The sequence below is a fragment of the Crocodylus siamensis genome, chromosome 5 (genome assembly GCF_052110815.1).
Source record: "Crocodylus siamensis isolate JL-2025a chromosome 5, ASM5211081v1, whole genome shotgun sequence".
Classification (NCBI taxonomy): domain Eukaryota; kingdom Metazoa; phylum Chordata; order Crocodylia; family Crocodylidae; genus Crocodylus; species Crocodylus siamensis.
Window position 1 is genome coordinate 127,230,838 of NC_143399.1, and position 23,386 is coordinate 127,254,223.

The 23,386-nt window shown below is 42.2% G+C and overlaps 1 protein-coding gene across 1 annotated transcript in view; it reads right to left on the reverse strand.

Annotated features, from left to right (window-relative positions):
- Nucleotides 1-23,386, reverse strand: part of STAC (SH3 and cysteine rich domain) — a 107,534-nt gene that overhangs the window by 71,272 nt on the left and 12,876 nt on the right. The window contains exon 2 of the mRNA XM_090050285.1: nt 5,055-5,331. Coding sequence (XP_089906411.1) covers nt 5,055-5,331 — 277 coding nt within the window. The remainder of the gene's footprint in view (nt 1-5,054; nt 5,332-23,386) is intronic.

Here is a 23,386-nt window from a genome sequence, read left to right on the forward strand (position 1 = left end):
GGTTTAAGATGTATATTTTTTTCTATGTGAATTTTATATTTCAGGTTGCTTTAGGAAGCAATTTGGACTGCACTGCATGAAAGGCACTAAAGAGAGTAACTTTGCAATGTACCAATCATGGGGAACATCCTCCTCTGTATGTTGAAACCAATTATATGCATTTAACCTTTATTGTATGACTGTTCTGTTGAATGAACAAACAGAGGCAATAAAGGGACTGCCCTGAATCCAAAGACAGTTTAGCTAATTTTATCTTATGACAAAAAGCAAGATGAGGCACATATTTTTGTAGGATGCTAATGTTTCATGTTCCTTTGCTTTAATGTTGCTGTCACTGAAAAGAGCAGCATAGAGAGCCTGCTGTCTGTGCAGTAAGTTTCCTCTTAGCTCTTAAGCCTCACTAAGAGTTTGACATCCTGACAAGACAGAAGCACGCACTGCAAGATCATGCTGTGCACAGTACATCATTCAGCATCATACCAAGCAGTTGTTCTGTTCATAGTCCAAGTGGCTACTTAACACGAACCTGGAATCCTTCTCTATGACAAAAATCAATCCCTCTGTTGTCTTGCTAAGATTTTCCTGGACTCTTCATCCTAGTGACTGTTACCAGTCTTCAAAACATTATTTTCAGCCCTCTCCATCAAAAAAAGAATTTTAAGCCAGAGAATTTTAAGCCACTGACCCCTAAATGTCAGTGTTTGTGGAAAATCCTGGATAAAGGAATGAAAGGTATTGAATAAAAATTCCCAGCCACTACTGTCTATGATAGGTTGACAAGAGCTATTTCAAGATGCCACTGGGCAATAGGATTGATGCGATTTCCTGAAAAGCTGCCCGATTTGTTTCAACATCTCCAATGAACAGTATGTATGCAGGCTATCTGGCTTAATTGAGCTATACTAAATATTAAAACCCAACTAGCGCATGCAGTCCATAATGCAATGGCTATGAAATTAGACGTGATTCTTGAAAGAAGCAGGGAAAGGGAATAGTGTAATAGAATAGGTTTTCGCATTTGATAATCAGAGTACCTGAGCAGTAAAGTTGGAAACACTCTTTCCTTTACAACTCCAAGGGGAAAGACCCCAACAGCTGTGTGGCAGAGGCCAGAGTTATTCACCCGGCTCAGCTGGCAGCCTTATGAAGCAGGTCATATTAGCAGGTCATATTAGCAGGTCATATTAGCTTCGACTCAGAAGGGGAAAAGATTTTTATTTGCAACAATAACAAGAGAGCCAGTATGCAGGATAGGAGGCCCTACAGGGAGAAAAGCCAGCTCAGGATACAGCAAGGCCCAAACAGATGGTTGAAAGGCATGGTTATGCTCCAGGACAGTCATGTTGGAGTTGTTGCACAGAAATCCAAACAGAAGCAAAGGAGATAAGATACGCAAGAAATAGCTGACGTGTGTACTGGGGTTCCTGCCAGGTATTAGCCCTGCGGCAGTGTTTTGCTCTTGCATAGTTCAATTCAATGGGTCTGCAGCCCAGCTAATCACTCACAGTATTAGTGAGCAACAGCTAGAAATGCAAAGTTGGGAGCAAACTTTGTTCTGAGATTATTTAATTTGGAGCATAAATCTTTGAAACTTATTTGACAAAGCCACTTTGACAAAGTTTTCAGGCTTGCTTGAGAACAAGCCCTCTCCATTCAGATGTTTATCAACCATCCTTTTTTGACCCTTGATCCCTGGTGTTCCCTATCCCCTTTTACCTCCACTTCCAAATCTGAAATGAAAACTCTTTAAAGAGAGGGAAGATAAACCTGTAAATCATACTTCTTTCCTGCAAAACCCTGAAAATATTTGTTTGATGATGTGCATTTTTAATTGCCTTCAGCTCTGACCTATAAAGTTAATTGTAGTTTCATAGTAGCTAGGGTCAGGAGGGACCTGAAGAGATCATCTAGCCTGACCCCCTGCCACAGGCAGGAATGAATGCTGGGTTCACAAGACCCCAGACAGGTGATCACCTAACCTCTTCTTGAATTTATGCAAGGTAGGGGTGAGGACCACTTCCCTAGGAAGTTGGTTCCAGATTTTGGCCACCCTAACTGTAAAATATTGCCTCCTGATCTCTAACCTAAACCTATTCTCCATCAGCTTATTACCATTGTTCCTTGTCACCCCAGGTGGTGCTGGGGAGACAAGGGCTCTACCTATTTGCAGTTGATCTCTCCTGATGAGTTTGTAGGCAGCCACCAGGTCCCCCCTCAGCCTCCTCTTGCCGAGGCTGAACAGGTTCAGGTCCCTCAGTCTCTCCTTGTAGGGCCTGTCCTGCTGCTCTCTCACCAAGCAAGTGGCCCTTCTCTGAACCCTCTCCAGGCTGGCCACATCCTTTTTAAAGTGCGGTGCCCAGTACTGGATGCAGTACTCCAATTGAGCCTTACCAATGTCGCATAGAGGGGGAGTATCACCTCTGGACTGCCTTGAGATGCATTTTTGGATGCATGACAAGGTATGGCTGGCCTTGCTGGCTGCGGTCTGGCATTGGTGGCTCATGTTCATCTTGGAGTCAATGAGGACTCCAAGCTCCCTTTCCTCTATGAGCTTTCAAGAGGGGAACTCCCCAGCCTGCATGTATGCTGTGGATTCCCAAGCCTGTATGTATGCTGTGAACTCCCAGGGTGCAGCACCCTGCATTTATCTACGTTGAACCCCATCCTATTCTCATCTGCCCACTTTTGTAGTCCATCTAAATCTAGTTGCAGCCTCTCTCTCCCTTCAGGTGGGTCCACCTCGCCCCAGATCTTAGTGTCATCAGCAAACTTGGACAGCGTGCTTTCCACCCTCTCGTCCACGTCACTGATGAAGATGTTAAAGAGTGCCGACCTGAGGACCGAGCCCTGGGGTACCCCACTGCTCACATCTCACCAGGTTGAGTAAGACCCGTGCACCACTACTCTGGGTGCACCCCATTAGCCATTTTTTTTACCCATTGTACTGCGTAGGCATCAATGCCACAGTCGCTTAATTTATTGATGAGAATGGGGTGACAGACAGTGTCAAAGGCTTTCTTAAAGTCTAGAAAGACTATGTCCATGGCAACACCATCATCCAAGGATTTAGTCACCTAGTCATAAAAGGCAATCAGGTTGGTCAGGCAGGACCTGCCTTTGATGAACCCATGCTGATTGCCTCTGAGCACGATCTCCCCTGCTGGCCCCCCACAGATGTGCTCCTTAATGATTCTCTCCAAGATCTTCCCAAAGACCGAGGTGAGGCTTATAGGCCTATCGTTACTTGGGTCCCTCTTCCTCCTTTTTATTAAAAGTGGGGACCATGTTAGCTAGTTTCCAATCCCCTGGCACCTGGCCAGAAGACCACAAATGCTCATACAGCCAGGCCAAGGGCTCCATGATAACCCCTGCCAGCTCCCTTAACACACTTGGGTGGAGGGCATCTGGACCTGCAGATTTAAAAATGTCTAGCCCTTCCAGAAGATCCCTAACTACATCTGTGCTGACCCAAGGTTGTCAGAACTATCCCCGCAATTGTCCCAACCACTGGTAGGTGGGATGTCCCGGTCCATGTTCAAGAAAACAGAGGCAAAGAAACTGTTAAAAATATCGTCTCTGTCATCTGGCGTAGCCACAAGCTTACCATTTGCCTCTTGCAGGGGCCCTACATTGCCTCTTGCCCTCTTCTTTTTCCCCAATGTACTTGAAAAAGGACTTTTTGTTGTCCTTAATCCTGGACGCTAGCCTGAGTTCCATCTCTGCCTTGGCCTTCCTAATAGCCCTCCTACACTCACAGGCTGAAGGAGGCGTACTCCTCCTTGGTGATATCCCCTTCCTTCCACTGGTTGTATGCCACCCTTTTAGTCCTCAGGCATTGCTGAATGCCCTTGATGAGCCAAGGGGGTTTCTGAGCACTCTTACTCCCCTTGCTTCTCTCAGGGACTGTTATCCTTTGGGCCTGGAGGATCACCCCCTTAAGGTACGACCATCCCTCATGGACTCCCATCTCCTCTACTTTCTGGGCCCTCAGTGCCTCCCTCACTAATCTCCGAAGGTCATTGAAGTTGATGCTTCTGAAGTCAAGAGGTTTAGTTTTGCTATAAGCCCTTGACACCCTGCGCTGGATAGCGAATTCCAGCAGGTGATGATTGCTACTGCCCAGGTGGTCAAGGACAGTCTCCTCACCAGGTCATCCGCAGTGGCCAGGACCAGGTCCAGCAAGGCATTACCCCTAGTGGGGCTGTGCACCTCCCGGTTAAGGTGAAGGTCTTGTAATACAGCCAGGAACCTACGCAAATGGTCAGACCTGGCTGTCTGCTTCTCCCAGCAAATGTCTGGGTAGTTTAGGTCACCCATGACAATGATATCCCTTGACCTAACCGCCTCCATAAGCTGACCAGAGAAATCCCAGTCCAGCTCTTCCCCCTGGTTGGGTGATCTGTAGTAGACACCCACCATAAGGTCCCTTTTGCCATGCCCCCCCTTCTAGGTTGACCCACAGCGTCTCCGCCTGACCCTCCTCTACTCCAAAGCCAATCCTTGATGATGCAAGTTGCTCTTTGATACAGAGCGCGACCCCCCTGCCTTTCCTCTCTGTCCTGTCCCTTTTATATAGGGTGCAACCCCGAATGAGTTGGTGTTGTATAGGCAGCCTTTGGGAAGCAGTCAGGTCACAGTTTAATTTTACGCTACAGTCAGGAGTAGGTTGCAACCAGAGTAGCAGCACATTAAAGAGCAGTGAAAAACCATGGAGCAGCTAATTTTACTCACAGTACAATCAACAGGACTTTATATGATCAACAGCAGTAGTTGGTGCTATGGCTAAAAACCTAGCTTCTGATTGGTAATACCCTTATGTCAACCTGTGACACCTACTTGTGTCCTGGGGATTCATCTGTGGGCTAAACTGTTACCTTTTTCATGCACACACCATAAAGTTGCATGAGAACTAGAAAACTGTTACCATTTCAACAGACTGTCTGATTGGGTCAGTCCTTGAGGGTCCTCAAGAACAGTTTTGCAGTCACAGACCCTGAAAGGGTATGCAGCATGTTCTAATGAACACACACACACACAACTCAAGCAGCACTTACCAACAATCATGTGGTTGCATACATCACAAAATGTGGGTTTTTTGAAGATGTGCTCCTGAAAAACGTGAGCCTTGTTGTTTTCTGCCTGCTGTTTGACTTTGGTAGGGCTGGAGGTCTGGTTCTCTGAGCTGGGGAGCTGGCCAGTGCTGGTGCTCACCTCAGGCGGCAAATCCACTTGCAACTTCACATCACTGTTAGTCCTCTGAAAGAAATTGTCTGCACTCTTGCTTCGTAAACTTTTGGTCTTGAAAGAAAGCGATCGCTTCAGTTTCTGCAGCTGCAATGCAAGGAACAAGACAGTTGTAATAAATTTGACAGCATGGTGGGGTTTTTGGGGGGACAGGGTTGGTGCATCGATGACTTTGTCTATCCATGTAATCCTCTGATGCTTTTAGAATATTTTGAATGGATTATTCCATGGATAGGACTGGCATGTAATGATTCTTCTGCAGTGAACTACAAAGTTAGCTCCAGAATCAAAATAACAGTTTATGAATTAAGCTTGAAGTCTGTTAATAGAAAACCAGTCACTCCAGTTGACTTGACTGGAGACCTCTATTGCTGTCTTATTTCAGATACAAAAACAAAGACATTACAAGCACTAATGCACGTACATCCAGAATATAAAGGAGAATATATGCTGCTGTAAAATTAAAGTGCCAGTCACCTATGAACAGGCCATGAGCAGCCCATAAAGCCATTTTAACAACAGCCTTTAAATGGTGTTGCAAAACAGCTGAATTCAGTGACGTAAATTAGGAATATTTTAATGTATCAGTTTACAATATGGTGCAGAGAAAGCGTTTATTGTGGCATTGTCAGTAAAAAAAAAATTCTTGATTTGGCAATCTGCAAGCTTTTTACATTTATTTTACTGACATACATTTTACATAATGTAAATGTAACCCTTCTTCAGACCCTGGACTAAGGCTGGATTCAAATTTAAGGTTTTGACACCAACTATAGCAAAATGTCAGTCAAAAAAATTCTTGGGTTGGCAACCAGACCTGATTGCAACAATCATTTTATACCATACTGCCCAACCCCAAAAAGCACCTTTCTCCAACACCTGCCACTCCTTGACTGCACATGTTACCCCTGCCAGGCCTGCTCCCCTGTCCTGGCACAAACCCCTAAGGACTCTTGCCTGCCTGTCTGCAAGGTGAGCAGTGTTACCAGCAGGGCTACAGCAGTTACACCTGGCTGAGGTGGGAGGTAGGAAGGAAACTAGAGACACTCCCATGAGCCACAAAGCTCTGACAAGAGCACTGTGCAGGGTTTTGCAATCCTAGTTAGATACCAGATGGCATTGCCACACTGCAACTCTCCTTCAATAGTGCCTTGATCTTCTTTCTGATGGAGCTTCAGTCAAGCTTTGGTTGCTTAGGGTTTTTTTGTGGTATTTTTTTTAATGGATTTTATGGATTAGTTTTTCTAGTTTTTTGGTTTTTTTTTTAAATGGAGTGTCTATAAATGTATGGACCATTGGCAACCCTGTTTTATTGGCTTTGATACTTGAAGTTCTAGTTTTTAAAAGAAAAAAGTACTAAAGATCAAGAGCTATCATGTCATTTAGTCATTATCAGGATACTGAACAGCAGATGAAAGGCATCATATGCTCGAAGTCATACAGTGTTACTTGCCTGTAGTTCAGGCTGCCTATTGTACCGTGTCAGTGCTCTCTCCAAAGGATTAATGCAGATCTGTCAAGGGCACTAGGTGAGGCATAGCAGCTACTGTTATAGGCATTAGAGTTTGCAGGTTGACAAGCTCTGCAGTCTAAAGAGGACAAACAGTCGGGGGGGGGGGGGAGGGGGGGAAAGCATGCTAAGAAAAGTTAGCCTGCTTTTACATCTACTTATCTCTAATTTACAGTACCTCCCTTTCACCATTCATGCTACATCATTTCAAATGGAATGAAAATGGAGATTATTCTCCTGGCCAGTTTGACATAGGAAGGATATTTTCCATGTCAAGCAGGAGATGGTCTGTGGTAACCAGGAACAGTTGTTTATACTAGCAACTATTTATACGGGAAACACTGATGACTGGGTGCAGTTGTTCAAATGAACACATAGGAAAGAGGTCACATACTTTTCTCAAAATTTGTGGTTGCATTTTGTAACTCTTGGGGTTCTGTTCTGCCCAGTTTCCACTGTACATTGTCCCCACTTATTAGGACGCCTTATAAATGGACAGACACTTCATACAAATGATGCAGGGTAGCCTCTACTCCACCCTTTACAAAAATGTAAAACAGAATAAGGCAGCCATCTGAACAGTCATTATAAATACACAGGAACTTCTTCTGGGTTTCCCAGTAGTAAATCCCATCGGTGTTATTGCCTTACCTCATCTCTCCAGTTAACAGTACTCTAGCTTGTTGTACTGTAAAAATTCTCAGCACCTCACTTCCGAACCCTTCTATTTAAGTAGCTGCTTCTCTTAGGCTAAATTAATGAATTAACCCAAGAGATCCCAAAGTGTTGCTTTCAGAAAGCATTTATTTCCTGACTAATAGCAAAGACCCAAGGATGTTCACCGAAGTAAAAGCTCTTGCTCACTCCCATTACTCACTGATAGAAAAGAGAGATGAAATGGTTAAAGATCAAGCCCAAAAGCAACCTAGTTGTGGATTTCTCTAGCTACATTAGCAGAAGCTTAATACTTTCAATCACTGCACCTGTGAAACACAATATCATCACACCAGTAAAGTATGTGACACCCTCCTCCTCCCCCTCCCTTTCCCTTAAACCACTGGCACCTGAGATTAGAGTCTCTACTGAGATTACCTCATATCCCTAGTGACAGTTATGAGCTCAACAATAATTCACCTCCTTGCTATTGAAGTGGCTCTCACAGAAATCAGACCTAATTAGTGCAATGAAACACAGAGAATTACAGCAGCACAAAGTGACTGTAATGGCATTCATTATTGATTTGCCATCCATTTCTACAGTGCCACATGAAGTTAATTAAATCTCAGACATGACTATGTCTGCAAGGGAAAGAAGACTTAGCTATAAAACACAGTATTTATTTTAACCACAAAACAACTGCCTTGCTAGTTTGGCAACAGATTGAGAGGGATTGATTTAATCTTATTATCTCAGTCTCAGATACACTGTCATTTCCACTGAAGGCATTTTATTGCCCAGGCAGAAAGACCCACAGTTTTAAAAGAACGCTGTATTGCAACCTCCTGTTTTTTGTATGAGTAAATGTACGCATTAAGACTCACATAAACTTGAAAAGTGCACGCACCAAATGGTAGAATTCACGCCCATTTGAATTTGGCGGTGCATGTTTTGCACATGTGAATTTTCTTGTTTTATATGCAAATAAGAGGGTGAAAAAGATATCGCAAATTATTACATACATACAGTAGTGAACCCACTCCAATTTTTTTAATCACCTTGTATTTTGTGGCTTGAATGATATGCTTGTGTAATATAATTTTCAAATAGTGTATAAATGATACCCTTCCAATCTTATTACTGCTTAGTATCCACTTTGCAGAGCTACATATGACAGCATAATGGGAGCGATCAGTGAGAATTCGGTATCATGTTTTAAAAATTTCAGGTCACCTAAGTACTAATCTGTTACCAGCTAGAGTGAAGAACCTGGTCCATCAGAGAATCCTTATGCTATAGATATTTAATAGTCTATCGTTACTTCTTATTTGCCTTTATCTGAGGGAACCCAATCCAACCAAAAAGCTATAAGGAGGCAAAGTAACTACAGACTTTTGGTGAAAATAATTCAAATAGTAAAAATATAAAGTCTCAAATTAGCATTATGTTGCAGTCAAGCCAGCATAGCTTTAAAATTAAACATTCTACTTCCCCTCTATTGTTACAATTTGCCATTGTTTAACATAGTTCTTTCTGTTGCAAACAAAGCTTCTAAAAGCGTGTACTAAAAAGTCCCCATGCACTGTCTGCCTGATTTTGATCTTACTTATACTGATGTAATGCAGCTGTGATACCACTGACTTTAATGGAGCTAATGGGATGCTCAGCTGGTGTGAAATAGGAATCAAGTCCTGCACATTTATCTCTCCAGAGGAAAGAACACAGTCACAGAGTCAGGATTCCTAATTTCTCTAGAGAGTCAAACCCATAACAAAACACACCAGTAAACTCTGGATAGATCTAAAGACCACTGAAATCTCGATAGTTCTGAGATAGGGCCAAAATCATGGAGGGGAGGGAAACTTTGTTCCTAAATCAGCCAGTGATACTTTTGGTGGTGACAGCAAGAACTCGGAAGCATCATCACCAAGTCCAAACATTCAAATATCATGAGAGGGGCTTGAAAAAATAATAAAATAATGAGACTTGCTGAAATAAAGATTGCCAATAGGTTAGACCATAGATTTGTATAGGCTGGTTTGGGTATGGCTGACCCTGCCAAAGGCAGGGTTGGACTAGATGACCTCTGGAGGTCCCTTCAAGCTCTACTTCTCTATGATTTGTAACCCGGGCGGTACTCCAAGATGCACTCCCTCTCCAATAGAAGGGATCAAAGCAGGTGCACAAGCGCTGTGGGAAGTGTAGGGGCTCTCCTCCCCCTATAGAGCAGAGCCAGACCACCAATGGGGACTTAACCATATACCTTTTAATACTGGGAACATAACAGGCATAAATCGGAGGGTATAGTGGACACTACAATGCCCCAAGGGGGCAGGATCCAACAAAGGTTAGACATTTACAATCATTGACAAAAAACAGGGTTAACAAAATATAAAACACTAACAGCAGAACAAACAATATGGGCTGGTGAAATGTAAAAAGGCACAAAATGCAAAATGTCAAATGACAAGGAAATATAGGGCCTTGGTACCTGGAGGGGGAGAAAGGCGGGGGGCGACACAATGACCCCTTTCCACTGCAAGAAGACTGCAAGAAGACCTCAGCTGGGACTTGAAAGCAGAACTCCCATGTGGTTGGCAGGAACACAGCCACCACTGGTGGCACTACTCCAGCTTGCTAGGGGTCTTGACCTTCCTGGAGCCCCAGCCTCACATTGAGCTGCCTGGCCTCTGATGGAAGGAGCTGGAAGCAGAGCTGGGAACCCCTCAGGTTGCTGCTCAGATCCTTCCTGGAGCAGGGGGAGCCTCTCTTGCTGGCTGCAGCCTCTCCTGGGGGATCCTGGAGCCCAGTGGGGAGCATCTCCTGCCAGCCACACACCGCACTGCTGAGGGTCCCACTGCTGCCTGCAGGTCCTGCTCTTTCAGGGCACTGCTCCTGCCCTGCTGGCTCAGCTCTATGAAGCTCCTTGTTGTCCCTAACTGGTCTCTCCCCTGAGTCAGCCCATACTGCCCCTTTTATCCCCCTCCAGGGGACCCAAGGGGCCAATCGGGACATCGGGGGGGGGCGGCACGTGAGTCTCTGGGGCCTGACTGGTACGGAAAGGGAATCCCAAGTCCTCCAATCATCTTTTACCCCTTCAAAACCCCTGGGCCAAATCATTACCAGATTGGTGAGGAAAGGGAATCCCAAGTCCTCCAATCACCTTTTGTCCTTTCAAAACCCCTGGGCTAGGTTACTGCCAGCCAGCCCGCCCGTCACAGATTTATGAAAAATCCAGAGCATGTTTGAAGTCATTCATTTGGCTTTCCTTTTATGTTTCTTTCTAATCTGGAAGGCTAGAAGTTTAATTTTTTAAAATGTATTTTAAAATAAAAGCTGAGATTCTTCTGAGTACAAAGTGGGAGTTTTAATCAAAACACTGTGAAATTTGTGATAAAATCATGAGAGCTGGCAACTCTGGCTCTCCTGGAACAAGAACCCTAGATTTAGAACCCAGGATGTTCCTGTGGCTTTGAAATTAGGCAAAAATAAATATCCCTCATTAAAACTATGATATCATCCACACAAACTCACTGACTGCACATACTGCACCCCGGGGCCTTGACACAGATAACTGCAAGAGCCAATTCTGATTAACCTTTTCTTGGGTATTATATACCGCAGTCCTCCTGTTCGAGTTCCAAAGGCTCTGACAGCTTCATTAAAAACAATAGCTTTACAGTGTTTGCAGAGTTCCTGATTCTCCTTGTCCCTCAAACCACAGAGAGACAAAGAGGCTGGAAAATTTGAACTTAGGTGTGAGGAGATTGCAAAGTGAACAGCATGTAGCTGTGCCAGGGTTGGACCTTGTCCTAAAGTAGCAAACAGCCAACTGCTCATCACTTCTTTGGGTTGAGATGCACACAGAAGGGGTGAGGAGTTCAATTAATTTGGCTTCCTCTTAATTCTGGTTTCATGCAATTTAACAGCAATGTCACTCTGTCCAGACAGCAAAATATTTTGTCTCCTGCTTTATTGCTGTAACATCCTGCTCTCTGGCTTCTAAGGCACAGACATTACCCAGTACAGTCCCTTTCAATTACCTATTAAGATCCTGTCTCTTCCTCACTGAATTGAGTGATCCAAGCCACTTTGAACATCTTCACTGGTGCCATGTTTCCCCTATATCAAGTTTAGGTTTCTTGGTCTTTCCTTCAAGACTTCATTTCGTCTAGGTCCTCTACGAGCTTAGCTGACTTTATTCTCCTTCATGCTGTCCTTCACCCCCTCTTCTCCATCAACAACATCATCCTGGGGAGTACAGAGGAGTAAGTGGCAACTCCCTTTTTGGAAATTCTGCTCTGATGTCTTGAGAGTCACATTTTCTACCATCTTCTACCTAGGCAGCCTCACCCACTTACTGAGCAATGGAGGCTGACTCTGGCCCTACCTACAAAGTGAGGCCAGTATGGGCTGCTACATGCTCAAGATGTCAAGTCTGTCACTTCTTCATGCACCGAAGGCCATAAAGTTAAGTTTTTTAGCTCCAATCACCTTCTTTTTCTTCCACCTCAGTACCAAAACATACAGTGAGGAAAGCATTTTAATTTTTGTCTTCCTTTCTTTATTCCAATGTTACTGAAAACAGGGCATAAATTACAAATAATGAAGAAAAGGAAATGGGACTAAATACATAACCCACAGTTTTGTCCTTCAGCTTACCATAATGCAACCCTTTGCAACCTTAATTTATTACTTACGCAGCATCAAAAAAGGCTTCACACATCACTGCCAGATAAACATCCACTCTGTCCTGAGTACTTTTTTCCCCTCTGGCTGGTCAGTTAAATTCAAAAGTATTCAGATATTTACATTGTTGCAATGGGCAAGGGCCAAAAAGCATTGGCTAGATTCACGTAGATAGTACGACAAGCATACAATACCCCATCACAAGGGCTCAAACCAAAAAAACATTTCAAATAAGGGGAAGAACAAACAAAAAAAAAATGACAACGGCTAAGTGCAGATAGTTAAAATGTTCAAGGTTGAATCCATTTAATTTTCACAGATTAGTGTAAATTAGGTAGATTGAATTGATAAGCAAGTGAACAGATCATCACTTTTGATTTTGGAAATGCAGCCATATAACTTCAGTGGCTCAGGCCAGAAGCCGGGGACTGCTAGAGCACACCTTTCTGCTCTGCTAGAGCAAACTAGGTGGGCTAAGGCTAGCCTGCCTACCCTGGGGGGTGGGGGAGTGCAAAGAATCCTGGGATGCTGCGGTACTGTAAGTTAACTTGAATCTGGAAGAGATCTGGGAAGGAGTTTCAATGCACTAATATAACCTAAATTAGTGAAGTCCGATACTACCCTCATCCAGGTTTATTTTAAACTGGTTTTGGCCATTTTGAGTGTGCACTGAATGTCTGTTGTGTTACAGATTTGAATTGGTTTCTGGTCACAGTGGTTGGTGTACAATTTCTGTTCCTAGCCAAAAGGAAGATACTAGTCTGAGTACATTCTGTTATTTGGAACCAGAAGCATTCAAGCCATAGCGTCATCTTGTGCAATATTTTTCTTCAAACGTTAACCAGACTTCTTAAAGAACTGCATGTTATAAATTAAAATATACAGGGGCATGTCTTCAGCTGGTGTCGACTGAATAGCCAAACTGACTTGGCATGAACAAAGCTACACTGATTTACAATAGATAAGGACCTGGCTCACAGTGAAGTGCTTACAGTGTGCCAGCATCAAAGGTATTACTATGTAAAATCAAAAGGCTTTCCTGGCTTTCATTTAAGAGGGCATGGCACTAAGATTTTAATTTGTCTTCATTAATGCTTCCCAAAGCCTACAGACCTCACTTCAGAAATATTACATATTTTTGTTTGTTTAATGAGAGAAGCAGCACAATCAATAGTACTAACCACACAGAAGGATATTTTAAATGGTTATATGGCTGCGGATATTTGCAGGACGGGACACTGCTGCAGTGCCAAATACTCACTTGGCACTATATAAACATGATGCATATTCTCTCCTCATAGTGTCCTGTCCTGCAAATTCAAGAGGAGGTTGGATGATCACCTGTCTGGGGTCTTGTGAACCCAGCATTCATTCCTGCCTGTGGCAGGGGGTCAGGCTAGATGATCTGTTCAGATCCCTCCTGACCCTAGCTACTATGAAACTATTTATTTGCAAAAGCTCCCTGGTTTATTTTTTAAAAATGCAGGTGCCATGATTATAGATAGGCATTTGAATAACAAATTGGACTAACTATACTGACTTCAGAGAACTGAACTATAACAGCTGAGAATCCAGTCTATAGATTTGTTTGAGAGCTCTATATCCAGCTTTTTTGGGAAAGCACATTGGTCTGATCAATAACAGACAGTGACCAGTACTGCAGAATCTTATGTGAATGATATTTGTGTTATTCTCCTGAGCACATTGCATGGATAGCTTTAGAATAAATGTATTTAGTTTTGTGTTAAAAAAAAAAAAAAAAGGCCCTAAGCTGCCTGCCTGGATGCTGTATTCAGCTAGTCATAGGGCAAGCCTTTTACATAGTGTGTAATGATAATGCTAGGTAGGTGGCCTTTTAGATTCATTAACATCTCTTGTTCACTTACATAACAAAGAATGACAATGCCTCCAGATTGTATCCTTAGCTACTACATGCAGCTTTGTGTTCCTATTACTGTCACTCTTAGTTTTCTGTACATTGTATTCAGCACCTACCTGTAGAGCTTGTTTCTGCAGAGTTCCTTTTTAGAGTACCTACCTGTAGAGCCCTGGTCCTATTCAGCTTTCAAGATTATGAATTAAAAGGCTGGTTTATTTCACATTTGTAAAGCATCCAACACTATCCTAATTGGTAACTCTGGACCTTACAAGATTAATAATGACTAAAAAAGCCTGTGAAATTCAGTGCAGCAAATCCTGGTAGATAATGAGCCTCTCTGAAGTCACTTCAAGTGTCAAAGGCTGAGCCCTCTCCAGGCATCCTTGGAGAAAGTACACTGGACCTCAAAGCATCAAAATTTGGCTTCACTGAAACCTGTCCCTATTATAAAAATCTCTTGATATATTAATATAGTTGGTTGAAAATCTCAGCCGATTCTTAGTACCCCCTTCTCCAACAAAATTGGAGATATTCCAAAGCACTATGGAACTTCAGGATTGGCAATTATATGAGTAAATGCAAATGCAAACTAAAGAGGAAGGATTGTTCATGGGAGTTTAGTGCTGAAGAAAGATTTTAGATGGACAGTTCTGGAGTCCGGAATTTCCTCTCTGTTCTGGGAACAATTTCAATTGTATAAACTAGTGGGCCAAAACAAAAAAAACCCTGTTTCCGAGTTGTGATAAATTTTATGGTGCTGAAATGTGGTTTCAGTTCAAATCAAGCACAAACAAAAATGCTCACAATTTCCAGCACACAAGAAACCCCACACCCTGCAGCTGGCCAAGGAAACAAAAGTGCTTGTCAGTTTCGTTTTGAAAAGAACATCAATTTCACTGACAGCTACAGGGGGGCTCGGAGAGTATCTCGGCTCTGGAGATCACACAGACTGCCTCAGTGTCAGGAACCCAAAGCTTCCCACATTTCCAGACTACTCAGGTAAAGAGATCCTGAGCTTCTAGTGTTCTCACCTTGGAGGCAAACTACCAGAAGTCTGTTAGAAACTGACCTTGAATTTGGGAAAAGTTCATCACACCCAAGCTGCTTTGAGTAAAATAATTTTGGACTAAACAAACTGAATGACCTCTAGTACCAAATCTCTCAGACCAGCATACCAGTGTGCTGGAAGGGCCCATGACATCCTTGGTTTCTGCTGAGGCTTCCAACCATAACAGTGACTGCAACTGGGGTTTCCATGGACACCCATCTAATGGGAGATTGTACACTAGAGCCCAGATCATTCACATCCAGGTGGTTTGTAGCTTGGTTAATTTGCAGCAGATAGCTGAAATAAGGATGAGCCAATCAGCCTTTTGTTTTTACATCAATGATGCTAGTTCTCCACTCAGATGGACTTAATCAGAGAACTTCGAAATAACAGGTGCCATAAACAACATCTCAGCACGTCGTGACTCCTAGACAGCTGTTTGCTGCAGATCGGCATACCCTGGCTTACTTCACAAACCCTCAACTTCACAGCGCAGTTAGGAACTTCAAACTGAAAAGCACCTGGATTCTACACGCCTGAAAGCAATACATTTTTGATAGACAACGTAACAGTTTTCCAATTAGAGCTAATGGGAAAATGCAAAACTTTTTCATTGAAAATGTTGAGTTTCTGGTGAACATAACCAAACACCAAAATACTTTGACATGCTGCTGCACTGCCTCATGGCTGGTATAGTTCAGCCGCCTTCTCCTCCTGTCCATTTCTTCTCTATTTGCCGAGTTCCCTGATTGGACTGAATCTCTGTTGTAGTGCAAGAAAGTGGTACATCTTGGCCACCACATGGCCACAGTGAATAATGGAAAACAGAGTCCAGGAGGAACCCAGTTCAGGAAGAGGAGAACATGAGGTACCTGAACTAGAGCTCTCAAAAGGCTGATCACACCAGCATTTGAGGAAGCAGGTGTTTGGATTTTTGGCCAAAGCCCAGGTACTCTTCTTGCTTTTTTGAAAAAATAACAACTTTTCTTTGCAGAAAAAAGAAATGTAATTTGGTCAAGAACTCAATTTGCCCATGAAAAGCAGTTTTGTTGACAAGTTTTGACTAGCTGTACCTTTACGAATGCTTGGCTTACTCCCAAGCCAAATCAGAACCAACAGCCTAGAAGCAAAATATTCTGTTAGCAATTCTTGAAAGGCATAGGCTCTTTTAGAATAACTACAGCTCGTCATACATTTTCAAACGACAGAACAGGTTTGATTCAGGTTCAGTTTGATGAGATGTGTGGGGAAGTCAAGATTTAGTGTGTGAGAGTTGTTCATTCCTTGTTCACCTTTGTGGTCTCTCTCAAAAGAGGGAACCAGGTAATCTAAAGCCAGTGTTGTGATTTTTCAGCATAATCTCTCAGCTCATCTTTAAAAAAACACTTAATCTAGTTTCGCTTACTTTAGCATCCAAATCACAAAAATTAGATTAAAAATCTGAACATCTGCTGAGCTTGTACACCACTCAGTAACTGTCAATTCTTCTTCCTTTGTAAACATGTACATAAGTCAAAACACATTACAATTTAAACTAAACAGAGAACATCAGTGACAAAAGTAAGTTGTTTGTTTTGTAACAGGACTTGCAAATGCATCATCCCTTCCTCTTCTTTTCATGTCTCAACTAATGAAGAGAGCTGCTGGCCTATACAACAGACAAGGAGTGTGTAAATGTGGTGAGCTGCTGAAAGCTTTAACTAAGTGGTAAGAGCTGCAGCACTGCTTTTAACCATTTAGCTTGTAAAACCGCTCCATGCAGTGACAAACTAAAAAAACCCCACCAAACCCAACAACCTCGTGATTCATTTTGTTGTCACCGTGGCTCAAGCGAATCTTTCTTCTGTTCCAACCAGAAGTTAAGCATGAAAGCTGATGCATTAAGTAACAGAAGATTGATGATAACTCATCCTTGTAACTTTTGTTATAAATGGATACTGTTTACTAACTTTTGGTTTTATACTTTGGATTTCACTTCAGGCACCTGGTTGCTAAGCAGCCACTCATCTCCATTCTTTGTTCTCGTTAAGACCAAGCCCATGACTAGTATGTCCTTTGCCTCTTGACATGCACTGAATTTGCACTGTTATATTTAAGGTCTCACTGGGAATTTGGTATTTCACTGCTCCACTTGGATATCTCTTTTCCATTTCAGCTTCTAAATGGAACAGTGATTTCCCACTGGCAACCTTGATTTAGTCATTCACTAATCTTCCCTGTAGGGGTAATGGGACAATGTGTTTTTGAGATTAAAGGGCTAGTGTAAAGCCATAAAGCTTTATTGAAGTCTATGCTGATTTACTAAGGACTTTATAATGCAAAAAAGATGTAGGGATTAGATGTAGGGGTTATTTTTTACTTCTCATGAGTAATTGCACTGGAGTCAATGAGATTATTCATGTAAACAAATTGACCAGTCACTGACCTCATATAATGATGCATGTGCTTTCATTTCCATTATTAGGCTTATTCTGCCAATTACAAATTTAAAAAAAAAGAAGTAATTAAATATAAGTCCACAAAAATGAACAAACAAACAAACAAACTTGCACCTGTGCAAAGGACATCCTTCATTTAAAGAACCCTACCCCTACTAGAGAAAGCTCTTATTAGGTTTGTTTGCTGAAGTATTTCCTTCTTTGTAAAGCACAGCTGTTTTATAAATATTTAAGCTGTGGCATTCATTTTGCTATGAGTAGGAAAATACATTTGGCACAGAGACTGATCCCAGCTAAGGGCAAGTGAACATTGGCACCAGACCCCACATATAATCATCACATTTGACTTGTCTTGAAACAAAAAGGAAGACCTGGAGCTCTACTGAAAATTGCTATAGTTAATATTTGGCCATTACCTCCACTTCTCTTTATGGGGTTTCACACTTACCCTGTTAAAACTACTTCAGGAAAAAAAAATACAAGTGCTCAGTTTGGCAATAAAATTGTCACTGGGCCAAATCCTAAAGGTCTTCACTTTCTGCTAGCTCCTGGTGAGTTCAGTGGCAATTATGCCTCCATAAGGGCTTGAGGAGTTGGTTGTAGTGTTTTGTGTGTTTTAAAGGGTGAAAAATTTATTTTTAGCTCTGCATTGTTGACAGAAGCAAGAGATTTTTGTAGCAGGAAAAGGCCACCTGGGCTCAGCATACCTCCCTTTATCTGAATGATCTTCATTCCAGCATCTTGATTTTTCTCACTATTTTAGTCAATCCTCTGCCTCCCGAGAAACAAATATAGATGTCTCTTGAATGCGTCTCTGCCACCTGAGTCTTTTGCTTATTAACCTCTGTACAAATTCTTTCTGTGAGAATTTCCTATTTAGTAGCAGAGCTTTAACAGTTTTAGATTTTGGTGTCTCATCTTATAGTCAGAGATGGACTGAATCAATATCTTGGAGCACTTTGTAGTTTGGGAAAGTCCTGAAACTGAATGTGGATGTGCGTGGCATGGCTGATTTGAGCCTTTGCACCCTCCTGCACACTGCTCTGTGTTCTCCCCTCTCCAGTTACTTTTTCCCAGAAAGCTTTAATTCAGTTGAGGATTTTTTAGCTTGATCCTTAGTATTAGTTCTTCTCCATGAGAAAACAAGAACATCTATTTATGTTTTCAATTATTTAAATGATATCTCTTAGGGCATTATTACACATTATACTTAGGACATGTTTTATTTAGATTGTTGCAAGCATTGCTACAAGGTTGAAAGTTTTTTGAGCAGTTGAATGGTAATGCTTACTATGATCTAAATAAAACAAGTCCTAAGCACTGGCGCTGTTGAAGGCATCCGTGTCTTGCGGTGCAACATGGGGGCCGGAGCCTGTTGAAGACTGGTGTGGTGGGGCTGGGACTGACAAAAAGCTGTTTGTTGGTTCCAGCTTCCCCATGGCACTAGAGTGTCCTTATTATGTCCTTGGAGCAGTCAGACATTAGCTCAAAATGTGTTAGGTAATACAATCTGGAGATACTTGTCACTGAAAAAAATCCATTTTGCTGTGCTGTGATGGCACTTAGCATATGTTTTTCTGGTTGCACACTTAGGACATTTTTACACATGCTCCCAATGCAGCACTGGGCATTTTTAATTAGAGAGTCACTCTAATTAAAAGTGCCTGCACTGATGTGTACCAGTGACATAGCGCTGAGAAAGTGGTGATGGTGCACTTTCAACTAATGCATGTTGAAGGTGTTTTAGTTCAAAATGCACCGCAGCCATTTCTCAGAGCGGAGGTGCGCTGCGCCATTGGTACACATGACATGCAAGGCTGCCAGAGTGTATCTATTTATATGCTTCAGCAGACTTGATTAATTGAGTCTGCACTGATGCACCGGATTTGCAGGTTCCCCACATGTGTGTAAGTGACTCTGGATGCTAGCATTTTAAGTGCAGTTAACATGTGCTAAGTGTAATGTGATAAGGCCCTTAGGCTACTTTCAAGTTGTTTGTTTGGGGTTTTTTTAATTTAGCTTTCCTTCATAACTCAAGTCTTTGTAATATAATGTTATTTTCATTGCCTTATGTTTCAGCTTTTCTTTACAATGTAAATATATCCCCTCCTGTTGCTGTTTCAACCCTGTTTTGCTTTTATACTGCCGGTGAGCCCTATAGTTTGAATAGTTTGAATGATTGTTTCCACATCAACCTCCTGGATTTAGGAGCTTTTGTTTTGTGGGAACAAAGTGTCCTAAATCCAGAACTGCAAGTCCATGGTTGTATTTAGCTCATGTTTCTTAGCTTGGTTACTTGGCCCTAGATAAGGCAGCAACTCATTGACAAATGCAGTGTCAATCCAAAGCCTTTCCAGTGTAATTGCATATTCCCTATTATTTGTTTTGTCTCCAATTTCAGTACTGTCTGCATACTTAGAGAGCTAGTATTTAATTCCTACTTCTAAATCATTTACATATTTTCAACTGTTAAAAATGACTCCTGCAGCACCAGTTCCCTTCAGTAAGCGGTTTCCAATACCATGTATCTCCGCCTCAGTCAGCCCCTTTGTCTCGTGATTATTGCTACTTTATGTTTGTTTAGCATCAGTTTGATAAATGCTTTACAAACAGAGGAAGCCAACACTTCATTGAAGAGGGCTTCATTCTAACTTGGCAGAGAATATTATTATTATGTATATAGTGCCAAATACTTGCTTGGCACTATATAGATATGATGCAGCGGCTGTGCCTGCCTACAAGCCCCTGAACATTTAAATATATGTAGACATAGGTGATAAACTGTAGAGTCATGCAGTATATGAATTTATCACCTCACTGGGCTTGCTTCCCTTAGGGCCACCAATCCATTGCTTTGGTATCTGTCTGAACTTTCCAAACCCCCAAAAATCTTCAGACAGCTGTTGTTTTAACACAAGCAGCCTACACAACAATAATATTTCTCTCCACCAACTATGGAAACTTCCTTCCAAAATAATCCCTGGAAAAGGTTTAGGATGGACATGATTCCTTGTATAATTGTGTGTTTTTATGCTGAGATAGCTTTCCTGATGTAAAATCCTACTGGAAACAAGCCATTATTGTTTTTACCTGAATATAGAAAGTCAAGGTAAACAGCAACTGGGTTTATAGGATGGATGTCAAATAACTACATCAAATAAAAACTTCCTGTTTTTCATCTGACACTGAGACAGCTATCTTGATGTTAAGAATCCACCTTTCTTCATTGAAGACATAATCCAAATCTTAGACTAGTTATATTAGTTACAGTTCTTTTGTAAAAAAATGTCACGGCTTCCATATCTGCTATATGGTGCAGCACTGCAGGTTTAGAATTGGAAACTGAGTAAAATTTTTCAGTTTCTTACTGAAATACATTTTTGTTTCCCGTCATGGAGAAGTCTTAGCCAACAGACCTTAGAACTGTGCCTTTTTTTTTGGTATGGAGAAATTTTGTTTAAATCATTTTAAAGGTTTTTGCAGTCTTCTTAGGACCCTGTAGAATTGGAGTCTTTGTAAGAAAGGCTTGTTACCCACAAAAGGCTAAAAAATTATCTCAGTATACTTTTTGACCCTGCAAAATATTCCCCAAATAGAGTTTCTATAATGTGTGTGTGCATCCTGGATATGGTATGTGTGGTGTAGAGAAAAAATTAGCATGCATTTGGGCTGGTTATGAATAATGATCCCATTACAGTCGTGTATATATACATACACATCTTTATACATACACATACTTAGGAGCAGATTTCATAGGAGAAGTGTGCTTAGAAGAGGAATCGTTTATAGAATAGTGTTCACAAAGATCTTTCCTAGAAGACAATAAAGGAGATATATACCTTAAGCAGCTGAGGGGTATGCAGCATGTGTAAGCCAGATTTTCCTGGGAACACCCCAGCCATCTTCTCTCTCCTGCACAATCCAGTTTAGAAATACAGTAGCATTTCTAAGCAATGGGCTTCTTAACATGTAATGGTGACTACCATCCCTGCTAGGCCATTGGCTGCACCCTCCCACAGCCCCACCTGCTCAGGGTGCAAACCCTGGGTGTTATGTTTTTGTAGAAATATAGCGTTGAAGCCATTTTTGAGAACATGCTTGAGAGCACCTTTATACGAACACCCCAGAGTGGCCTTACTTGCTAGGTTTGGATTGTGTCAGCTGGGCAGGGAATTCTTGTGAACTTCCTGCATGGGTATATTGCTGCCATACCTGAGGGCTAGAGATAGAAGTCGCACATAAACTGGTTTATGTGATCAACATTGGTTTAAACCTGTAACAGAACAGACACTTAGGGCACATAAACCAGTTTCAAAATGGCTGAAACTGGTATAAGATAAACCTTGTTGAATGTAGTATCAGACTTAACTGATTTGGGTCATACCAGTTTATGAAACTCAGATCTCTTCCTGGTAGAAGTTAAGTCAGAGTCCCCCAGCATCCCAGCATGCTTTGCAGCCCTGGGTTTGCCTGTGCTCTGCTGTCTGCTCCAGAGACACCCTTCTGCTCCTGAGCTGGGGAAGTGAGGGCTGGCTGACAAGGGGGTGGCAGGGCAAGTCCTCCTGGGGATGCAGTCCAGTCTGCAGGGGTGGGGGGCTGCCTCCTAGGTAAACCCCAGCTGGGGTCTGGGGCCAGGGAGAGGGTTAAACACCCCTCCCCCTCCTCAAACTTAGTGTTGGCTGTTACTATGGATTACAAATTCCAGAGGCACCTGGAAGCAGGAAGAGGAGGTGATGAGTAATCCTGCAAGGTCCTGTTGTTTGATTCTGGACTGCAAATCCCAGAGACTTTGGGGGAGCAGAAAGAGAAAGCAAACACACAGCCCATGCTGGCTACATGCCAGAGAACTGTGCTGTAGTGCCCCCAGGCTTCTGGCCTGAGCCACTGAAGGCATGTGGCTGCATTTCCTGAGTCAAAGGAAAATGTGTGTTCACTTGTGTCTCAATTAATCAGTGCATTTTAGACTAATCTGCAAAGACTGAATCAATTCAGCCTCTGGCCTTTTGACTCAGTATAGCCTAGGAGTCCTATTAATACTCATGTACTCAAAGACACATCTTTGTCCTCACTCCCAGGCCACTACTATGTATGTAACTTGAGGATTCCTGTTTTCAACGCAACAGCTTATCCTTCTCTTTTTTTTGTATTTCATCATTCATCTACAAAGCACAATTTGGCTGAAATCTTTTTTTTTATATGTGTAAATGAATAGTTAGCTCTGAACTTCATCTGTCTATTTTGGCAGCAATAACTTCAAAGGCCTTCAATAGGGTAATTAAACATGACCCCCACCAGCTCTCCTTCAGACTACAGTGCACCAGGTCACAGTCCCTTGGAATCCTTATGGGACCTAGTGAGTTTTGTTGGAAAATACACATTACAGGCTCCCATATAACTGCCTTCACTCCTTTTTACTCCTGCAACTTTGAATTATGTACTTGGTAAATAAGTTATTCTACTGTATCTAGGTGCAATGAGCTGATTTAATAAACACCAATACTTCAACAAAGATGTTCCAAACTCAGTATCTGAAGTTATGCTCTGACACATGAGATTGCTCATTTTCCAGCAATTGCTACTAGCCCAGGGATCAACAGTACAATGCTGCATTCTTAGTCCTTGAAAAATCAGACTGATCACTTACACGTATGCTGGGAAGGAGAATGGCCATGTTGCCACTGTTGAGATTAGAGGTCATGATAATGGCTACTAGCACTTTCATCTGAAGAGAAGAGAAGGAAAGAAAAGGGGAAGAGAAGGAAAGGCAGCTCTGGAATAAGCCACAAATTCTCCCACAACTGGATCCAGGCTTGCAGGAGGGTTCAGATTTATTAGGAACATTCCATCTAGTTCTGTGTATATAGATACAGAGCTCACACTTGTCTGAGCTCAATACAGTACTGTCTTGGGGCCAAATATTC